The 8,951-nt window shown below is 45.8% G+C and overlaps 5 protein-coding genes across 5 annotated transcripts, besides 6 other annotated features; all 5 read left to right on the top strand.

Moving 5' to 3' along the window:
- Positions 1 to 918: 918 nt before the first annotated feature.
- Positions 919 to 1,344, top strand: Tco025E_08094 (uncharacterized protein; the record flags this gene model as incomplete). Its single annotated transcript, XM_029374951.1, has 1 exon — positions 919 to 1,344. The coding sequence occupies one exon, from the start codon at positions 919 to 921 to the stop codon at positions 1,342 to 1,344; it is 426 nt and encodes a 141-aa protein (XP_029224921.1).
- A 327-nt stretch (positions 1,345 to 1,671) lies between these two features.
- Positions 1,672 to 1,714: a microsatellite.
- A 75-nt stretch (positions 1,715 to 1,789) lies between these two features.
- Positions 1,790 to 3,019, top strand: Tco025E_08093 (uncharacterized protein; the record flags this gene model as incomplete). The annotated part of the gene is made up of 1 exon (XM_029374950.1): positions 1,790 to 3,019. The coding sequence occupies one exon, from the start codon at positions 1,790 to 1,792 to the stop codon at positions 3,017 to 3,019; it is 1,230 nt and encodes a 409-aa protein (XP_029224920.1).
- A 223-nt stretch (positions 3,020 to 3,242) lies between these two features.
- Positions 3,243 to 3,259: a microsatellite.
- A 99-nt stretch (positions 3,260 to 3,358) lies between these two features.
- On the top strand, positions 3,359 to 6,361 carry Tco025E_08092 (uncharacterized protein; the record flags this gene model as incomplete). The annotated part of the gene is made up of 1 exon (XM_029374949.1): positions 3,359 to 6,361. The coding sequence occupies one exon, from the start codon at positions 3,359 to 3,361 to the stop codon at positions 6,359 to 6,361; it is 3,003 nt and encodes a 1,000-aa protein (XP_029224919.1).
- A 64-nt stretch (positions 6,362 to 6,425) lies between these two features.
- Positions 6,426 to 6,473: a microsatellite.
- A 110-nt stretch (positions 6,474 to 6,583) lies between these two features.
- Positions 6,584 to 6,615: a sequence feature (A-rich).
- A 34-nt stretch (positions 6,616 to 6,649) lies between these two features.
- Positions 6,650 to 6,701: a microsatellite.
- Positions 6,702 to 6,812: 111 nt separating this feature from the next.
- Positions 6,813 to 7,151, top strand: Tco025E_08091 (ribosomal protein S26; the record flags this gene model as incomplete). Its single annotated transcript, XM_029374948.1, has 1 exon — positions 6,813 to 7,151. One exon carries the CDS (start codon positions 6,813 to 6,815, stop codon positions 7,149 to 7,151), a length of 339 nt encoding a protein of 112 aa, XP_029224918.1.
- A 326-nt stretch (positions 7,152 to 7,477) lies between these two features.
- Tco025E_08090 (hydroxymethylglutaryl CoA reductase) lies at positions 7,478 to 8,785 on the top strand (the record flags this gene model as incomplete). Its single annotated transcript, XM_029374947.1, has 1 exon — positions 7,478 to 8,785. The coding sequence occupies one exon, from the start codon at positions 7,478 to 7,480 to the stop codon at positions 8,783 to 8,785; it is 1,308 nt and encodes a 435-aa protein (XP_029224917.1).
- Positions 8,786 to 8,860: 75 nt separating this feature from the next.
- Positions 8,861 to 8,889: a microsatellite.
- Positions 8,890 to 8,951: the final 62 nt, after the last annotated feature.

Below are 8,951 nucleotides of genomic sequence, written 5' to 3'. Positions count from 1 at the left end.
TGCCATGGCCGCCCTTTCGGGGGCCCGCCCGCCGCGTTTGCGGACCAGGGTCTTCGCGGGAGAAAGGCCCAAAAGACCCGGGCGGTCGCAAGCAAGGGCGACGCTGAAGAGGGTGCGCCTCGCCGTCCGGGCGTTCTTTCCAGCCAAACCGACGCGGCGCCCCGGCCGCCCGTCCCGCCAACCCCACCAGGACTTTCGTTTTTTTTGCTGAGTGGCTTTGGCACCGCGGCCAATGCTCTACGCACGCGGTTTCAGGAACCTGGCGCGGGAATTTTGAGTGGTGTTAATTCTTTTTGTTGCGTGGGTAAGCGTTGTTGTTGTTTGTTTTCTTTTCCCGTCAACTGCCTTATTTTATGCGTCCATCTTGTTATTCGTTTTTTTTTTGCAAGGAAGCAGAAAGGTAGACATGTTGCGAAGATGTCGGTGTTTAGGAATGAAATACGCAGATTTGGAACTGACCACGAGAGGTGAATTTCCTCACGGAATGAAAGAGCCTGGATTCGTGAAGAAGTTGGACCAAAATATTCCGTGGTATTTTTCCACATACCGCTCAATGTACCACTGGCCTATTACCGGCGATAATTGGAGCGACCTAAATGAAGCAGAGAAACACCATGATCTCCACATGTTCTATACTTTGGCGTGGTGGAAATTAGGTGAGGGTATTTTTGACGCAAATGACGAGGATAGGTAGTCAAAAAAATTTGCTCTGATTCTGATCTAGTCCGAAGAAGGAAAGTTACTTTGCCATGAAGTTTATCATTATTATTCACTTATTTACTGGAAACCCCAAAATGAAGAAATACTCAATATTATATATATATATCCTTTTTATTATTTTCATTCTTACATTTTTAGCTGCATAGTTATAGGTAGTATCTAATTTATTGTTTTTTTTCTTTTTTTAGTGCCACAGCAATGTTACGACGATGCGTGAGAACCTTATATCGTTACCAGGAGTTTGAAATGTCCAAGTGTGCAAAATATCCCTTTAATTATGCTAGGGAAGCCCCCAATACATCAGTGTTTCCTCAATATCAGTTGAACTTTTGGATGTTCTGGGGATGGGGCAGGCAGGAATTATGGATAGATCGTGATACTAGGAAGTACGAGACAACATGGGAAATGTTCCGGCGTTTACTTTTGTGGTTTTTCCCATGTTACTTCATCTTCCCATTTGGCCTGCCCAAGTGGATTGCAACCCAATATCATGGCGAATATGGTGAAAAACCTTTCCTAGATTTTAATATGCATTTTCCGATGGATAATCATTATATTGAATGGGGAGGCAGTGTACTCGACGCTGAGTGGTTGCGGCACATACACTCAAAGGAGTCTTATTGACTGTCAGACTTTTATATATGTGTTGGGTTTTTTATTCCGTTGAGTTTTTTGATTTGTTTTTGGGGTTCTATTTTTTTTCTTGGGTATCACGTCAATGGGTCTCATTCATTATTAGGAGTAGCACAAAAGTTTTTTTTTGGTTATAGTAGTAGTGATGCCAGTACGTGTTATGCCTATCTAGCTTGTTTTTAGTGAATAGCGCGGATTTCTGCTTGCAAGAAGCAAATGAAGTACTTTAATAGATGCCTCTGTAAAGAGATGTTCAGTAATTGTATTTCTGCGATGTGCTTCCATTTGTGCCGCTTTTCTCTGCAACAACGGCAAGGAAAAACAAAAAAAAGTAAAAATATAAACTGAAAAAGAAAAGAAATCCCGAACTTTTTGTTTCTTGTTCTACATTTTTTCTTTCTTGGGTGTGTTTGGTGCATTATAGGGTCTGAATAGTATGAGGTCTATTTGCTGCTTTTCTATTCTAAGTCCAATCCAAGTTAGAGCGCATGCAACATATGACGCAGCTCCGTTAAGTCACAGGCAACTTTTTTCGCTCTATAAGAATTGGGGCAAAAGAGGTAACGAGCTGGATCTATTGGAGGAAGTAGAGGAAAGAATTTCTAAATGGAAGCTTAATAAATGGGAAATGCGGATTCCTCCTCTTCTCTCAGCACGCGAAAAGGAGGTAATGCGTCAACAACAAGAACTGCTTAAGAGCATATTCTTTAACTGGAGAAAATGTAAAGACGCCTTAAATGTGGATCTCGAGCTGATTTCCTCCATTACCGGTTTACCAAAGGTGGCAGTCAGAGAGAAGAATCGCGCATGGCTTCAAGAAGAGGCGTCAAAACTGCGTTGGGTAGGAGAAGTCAACAAGGCAGCACAATTGCGTGATGCTTTTTTGCGTTTAGAAGTTTATGGATCAAGGGACCATATGCTTTTACAGCGACTATGCTGCATTTACGGCTTGGGCTTACAGGGCTCATTTGAGAATGCCTTCTCCAACTACATTGTGGAAGATCCTACCAATAAAAAAATATATATTGATGAGTCAAATGCATTTCGTGATCTTATAGGCCATATTATTAATACATACCCCCAAATAGATATCATTTATGATTTTCTTGGCTTCAACCTTGTTGAGGGATATCGTTCATCCTTGCGTCGATACCTTCAATGTATGATTTCTCGATCAGCACATGAGACGACAACAACAGCAACCGGTCGTTTATTTTTTGGAATAGGAAAGCCTGAAGAAATTCTTTTTGATTTTGCTAATAGCAAGGAGTCTTTGGTTTCTGGTGATTGCGTACAGGGCTTTCCGGATTTTGTTTTTGTGATGGGAGCCGATATTACTCTTATTCTGATTGCATCGGATAATTTTTGGCTTCGCAACCGTCAGTTGCCCCACAGGAAGCAAATGGAGGGTATTGCACGGCGTGCCAGTTTTGTCTTGGGTATTCCATTTTCGGACGTGCGTGTTCGAAATCTCCTTTTGCCTCCGAGTTACCTTGACAAGAACTCTATTTGTAGGATCAATGAGGTGGTTCTTGGATTAACAAGTGAGGAGCAGCGTAATTTGGCTCCTTGGCTGGACATGTATCAGAAGGAGTTAGATCCCAAAGATGTTGATTTTTCTGCTCTTATGAAATCAACAAATGAGGAGGAATGGCTTACATTGTAAATGTATACTGAGACGATTCGCTGTATCGAAAATGATTTTTTTTCCCCCGACATAAATAGACAGCCTGAGCAGTCATATTAAAAGAAAAGATGAAGTACACGTGTTGTTGTTTGCTTTAAAAAAAAAACAACATGTCCTTTTCTTCTTTTAGAAAAACGAAATATGAAGTTGAAATTGGTGGTTTGGAGAAAATATCCATTATCATTCTGTTGTACTTCTTCAAAATAATAATAATAATAAGTCTGGCATTTCTATTTTTATTTACTTTTTCTTCTAATTCTCTTCATATGCATATGTTGGTGATTTTCGTGTCGTTTTTTTTTTTTATGTATGAAGTCCATGCCATCAACGCAGCACACCTGTGTAACAAGGGTGCACTTGTTTCTTTACCTATCAGAGACTTCTCAATATCAGGAATATGGATCCGTTGGCTGCGCCATAGTTGGCGCCTTGGATAACCCGCCGCTGTACAAATTGGGTTGCTACAATGAGAAAAACGAATACGTATGTACGGCAAATATTACCACAAATAACGAAACGGGTGCCTGTATCGCATTGCAACCAGGAGGCTATGTTTCTTTCAAGGATGAGCAAGGCAAGAGCTGGTCCATGCAATTTGAAAGTTCCAATCAGGCAATTGAATTCTGTTCCCATGTTGGCGTGGCAATGCACGGTGCGTCAGGTCATCCTGATCAAAGTATTCTTGCATGTGACGTTGCTATTGGAAAATGTGATCGTACTGTGTTTGCCAATGATACGGTAAAGGTGCGCTATCAAAGTTGGGTAGTTCAATGTGAAACTCAAGGGAAAGGACTTCCTATTCTTGGAAGTAAGTTAGACGGCAACTTGCAGGATGATAAGCCGTGTACTTTAACTATTCCCGCAAATCATATGAGTGTGACTCCTGAGATGAAAGGGTTTGAAGGGATGATTATAGGAATGGGAGAAGAAGGATCCCGTGTGATCATCATTCCCGCTCGAGCAAAACGCGGCGCTGGACCTCATGTGCACATGTGTTTTTACACCTATTTGGTAAAGAAAAAAGCTCTATCCCATGTGGCAGAAAACAGTGGCTCTCGCGCAATAACCTTGGGCAAGCATTCAGCTCTTCAGTCAAACGAGGAAGATAAATTGTTATTATCAAACCCCCAAGATTATGCGATTACACGCCCAAAATCTCCACCGCCAGGATTCAATAGAGAGCAGTTAGTGGTTATGGATCGAATGCGTGACCAAGTTGAGGTGCTTTTTCAACAGTTACAGGAGGCGCGACGACAGCTGGATGTCTTGTTGAATGACGTACGGAAATTTGATCGAAAAACAAAGCCTCAGAGTTTAGCAAGTGCGCAGTTGGAATACTCTATTCAAAAGCTTTTGGCCGATACAGAAGAAGGAAAAGAATTACTCTCTCAAAAGGAGTTAACGCTGAGACAAATGGAAGCAAAAAATAAAGAATTGCAGAATAAGCTAGACAAGTTTAGTAAAACCGCTAATTTACTTGCAGAGGAGAAGAAAAGTACGATTAGCTCCTCGAACGAGGAAAAGTTGGATATGGATCGAAGAATAGCTCAATGCCAGACACAGCTGACACGTTTGCAGTCAGAGCGAGAGGATGTTGCCCGCCATCTTTCAACCGTAAAGCGGCTTCTCCAAGTTGCTGACCAGGATATCAAAACTGAAAAGCAGAACCTCCAGGTGGCAATGGTTGCATTTCAAACAAATGAGTCGAAGCTTTCAGCTGTGGAGGAAACATATGCAGAGGAACAGGCCAGGCGAAAGCTTCTCGAGGCTAAGTCCATTGCGCTCGGGGATCAGCTTCGCTCCCTGTTGGAGGAATTGCGTGTGAAGGAAGGGCAGATGGAGGAGTGGCGAAAGAAAATTGAATGTGACAAGCTACATTACATGCAGTTAATTGAGGATGAACGCAGTAAAGCGGCCGAGGATATGCGCGAGTTAAGACAGGAGTTTATTGATGAATTGGCTGCACGTGACAGACGTTACCAAGAGGAACGTCAAACTGTTGCACATGAATCTTTTGATAGGGGCCGTTTTCAAGGCATAGAGGACGGACAGACTGAGGCGTTGCTTGAAGCGGATGCAGCTACGCAGGGCTGTGCTCTTACCGTCCAGCGTCACAAAGCCGAAGTGAATGCCATACGTGTTCGTTTAAGGAGCGCAAAGGAAGAAAATGAAGCTGACATTTCTCGATTGACATCTCAAGCTTCAGCGATTCACGGGGCACTTTATGATCTAATAGGGGAAAACTCACAGATGGAAACAGAGCTAGACTCTTTAAGCAGTGCAAAGCAGTCTGTCGAAGATGAGGCTTTTCAAGAACTCAAGGATGCAATTGGACAACTATCCCTTCCTGTGGGAAGGCAAGATCTCCTTGCAGTGCTACACTCCTTGCGGGTCAAGAAGGAGATTAGCTATGCTTTCGAGGCACAACGAGACGAAGAACGACAAAGGATTCTTAATGAGGAACAGAAAGAGGTTAACGAATGGGTTTGTGGCGCGGTGGATGGGACTTTTGTGGCGTGTCCTCGCATGCGCACACCGCGTGTGACTGAGCCACCTGCCCCGTACGTGCCCGATGTTTCTTTCTTGAATGCAACAGATCCATCCCACGAAATTGTTGATTCAAAACTTCAAGATGAAATCAATCAGCGGGAGGCTCTATTGCAGTTTAATCCGGATGAAATGGATCGTCGTTATCGAGAGCTGTTGTCGGAGCTGACGTGTATGAATCCCGTTCTAGACTTGGCCGCCCGAAATAGTCCCCTGAAGGCTCAGAATGATGTCGCGGCAGCAAACGGCTTGCCTGCGACTGAGGCCAAAGAGGTCGTTGCAGAGGAGGCTGACACGTCAGCATCTGCAGAACGGGCGAAAGGCTCTCCAAAATCACAGCAACAAGTAGGCCAAGAAGAGTCCGCATCATCACAGCAGGCGTCACTGCAGAGTGGGTTGCAGCCGTTTCATTTTACGCAACAACGAGAAGAAGTCGAGCGTGTGCCCTTTGTGAAAACTGATACCGCTCCAGAAGAAGTGCGCGCGCCAGCACCTGCCCTTTCTCTGGAGGAAGAAAAGGGTGGGTCCCTCACCGTGTCCTCTGAGAAGTTCGTGCCGAACCAACGGGTCAAAGGCTCCGAAGAACAGATGGCACCTCCACGAAATCGAGGGTTGCCCCCTCGAATTAGGAGACCCACTTTCAGTGGCTCGGATTTTGACTCTGATCCTCCGGTGGTTTTCAGAGGGTCTGCAATGCCCAGCTCAAGGAGCGTGGCTCCTCCAAAGAGGTCCTTGTTTGACGATACTGATTCTTCGGAGGGTCCAATGACCTAGCCTTGTACCATAGTTGGCGCACGAACTGTTCAGCTCTTCCCCATTCTATTGCTGTTTCTGGGCATGAGTGTGTGTGTGTGCGCGCCTGTGTGTTTGTGTATGCTTGTTTGTGATGGCCTCGAAGACTCGAGGCCAAGGATAGATACAGGCGGAATTCTTCTCTCTTCCCGCTGCTTATCAACACATTCGGGGTTGTCGGGGCTCTTTCATTCTCCAATTGACTTATTTTTGCTTTTTAGTTTTTTTTATTTTTTGAGGGGGGTAGGTTTTGTCTTTTTTTTATTGACATATTATTGTTATTGTTATTATTATTATTATTATTGTTTTATTTTATTTTATTTACTTTTTTTTTGCTCGGTGTCTGTCTCTCTTCTTCTTGCGTCACGTTGACACTTTGCTCTACCTGCGCGTTTTTAAATCCATCTCGCCTTGATGCAGTATTTAGAGAGTCATGACTACGAAGCGCCGTAACCACGGCCGGGCCAAGCCGCCCTGCTCTCGAGGCCGCACGAAGCCGTTACACTGCTTCAACTGCGGCCGGCTGACTCCGAAGGACAAGGCCATCGGGCGCTTCATAGTGCGCAGACTGTTGGACCAGGCATCAGCGCGTGACGTGGCTGAAGCGTCTCCGGTGTACAGTGCTGGTTTCCCCATGCCAAAAATGTACATGAAGCAGCGCTTTTGCATTGCGTGCGCAATTCACAAGCGTGTTGTGCGTGCCCGTCCCACAGAAAACCGCAAGCGTCGCTTCGTCACGAAGGTTGCATTTCGCCCCACCGCTGGTAAGTAGTTTCTGACCCTTTCAAAATACAGTCCTGGGTGCTTTCTTAGGTTCTCAAACTCTTTTTACTTTAGTGCTTTTGTTTGTTTGTCTGTTTTCGCGGTCCTTCCAAGCGCTTCTATGCGTCTTTGGGGGGTGAAGGGCGGGGCAATCCTCCTGACCCAAACGACGCGGGACCCATTTTTTTATTCAGCTACCGGTGCACCTTATACACTTCCTTTTTTCCCCCTTTTTTTTTTCCTATCTTTACTGTCTTCATTGCCCGTTTTGGTACCGCTGGTGCAGCTTTCTTGCATACAGATATTTCTACAAAGACTTTACCGTGCCACGAAGCGATGTTTCGCAAGGCAATCCCTCTGGCGTGTAGTGCGGCGAAAGTTCCATGGAGTGAATTAACTAATGCCGAACTTGTGGATGCTGTGAATTCCCGCAAAATTCATTTTTACGGTCTCGAACAGGCATTGCAGCCGAATTACAAGCGTGCCATTGAGGTGCGTCGTGAGGTGGTCTCCAGAGTTGCGTTCCAGCAGCCAGACGGTGAGAAGAAGGAGAGTGCCCTGCATAGTATTCCTTTTGAGAATTATGACTGGGACCGGGTTGTCGGTCATAATTGCGAAAATATTATTGGATACGTGCCAATTCCACTTGGTATTGCCGGGCCTATTCTCATGGACGGTAAAGAGTATCCTATCCCTATGGCCACAACGGAGGGGGCGCTTGTGGCCAGCACCCATCGTGGCGCCCGATCGATAACAAAATCCGGTGGGTGCAATACGCTCGTGTTGGGTGAGGGCATGACAAGGGCCCCTGTGGTGGAACTTCCATCTCTGGTGGAGGCGGGAAGGCTTCACAAGTACTGCAACGAAAATTTCTCCACATTAAAAGAGGCTTTTGAGTCCACAACGCGGTTTGGGAAGCTGAATTCACTGAAGTGCGTGTTGGCAGGACGAAAGGCGTACCTCCGCTTCCGCGCGACCACGGGCGATGCAATGGGAATGAACATGATTACAAAGGGCGTCGATAGAGCCATGTCGTTGCTGCAGCAGCAGTTCCCTTCAATGAGGGTTATCGCCTTATCGGGCAATTATTGCACTGACAAGAAGCCATCCGCGGTAAACTGGATTGAAGGACGTGGAAAGTCGGTCGTCGCGGAGGCCACCGTGCTCGCCGACGTCGTTGAAGAAACCCTAAAGTGCACAGTTGACAGCCTTGTATCACTCAATGTTGATAAGAATCTGGTTGGCTCAGCCATGGCGGGGTCTGTTGGTGGATTCAACGCCCAAGCTGCGAATGCCGTTGCTGCCATTTTCCTTGCCACTGGACAAGACCCAGCGCAGGTGGTGGAGTCGTCCACGTGCCTTACAAGCATGTCAAAGGTGGGCAATGATCTTCTCATCACAGTGACAATGCCAAGCATTGAGGTCGGTACAGTTGGGGGTGGCACAGGACTGGTGGCGCAGCGAGGCTGCCTAGAGTTAATGGGCTGTGGCGGTTCGAGCAAGGAAACGCCGGGTGAAAATGCACGGTTGCTCTCGCGTGTCGTCGCCGCAGGTGTACTGGCAGCTGAGCTTTCCCTCATGTCCGGCTTGGCTGCGGGTCATCTCCTTGGCGCCCACATGCGCCTGAATCGTAAGCAGATCTGAGCCGAAAGAAGCATCAACAACAAGAAAAAAAAACCGTGCTGGTCCACCTCTGCCCAGTGAAAGATAATAATACCTAAAAAAAATAAAAAAAAAAAAGATAACAAGTCTGTGCGAATGACGCACTGGAAGGGAGGTTAATGGGCTATGAGGGTAAAAAATTAAACAG

This window comes from Trypanosoma conorhini, assembly GCF_003719485.1.
Source record: "Trypanosoma conorhini strain 025E chromosome Unknown Tco_14.4_contig_00697, whole genome shotgun sequence".
Lineage (NCBI taxonomy): Eukaryota > Euglenozoa > Kinetoplastea > Trypanosomatida > Trypanosomatidae > Trypanosoma > Trypanosoma conorhini.
Note: the sequence above shows the minus strand (reverse complement) of the source record. Positions and strands in the feature narration are given on the sequence as shown.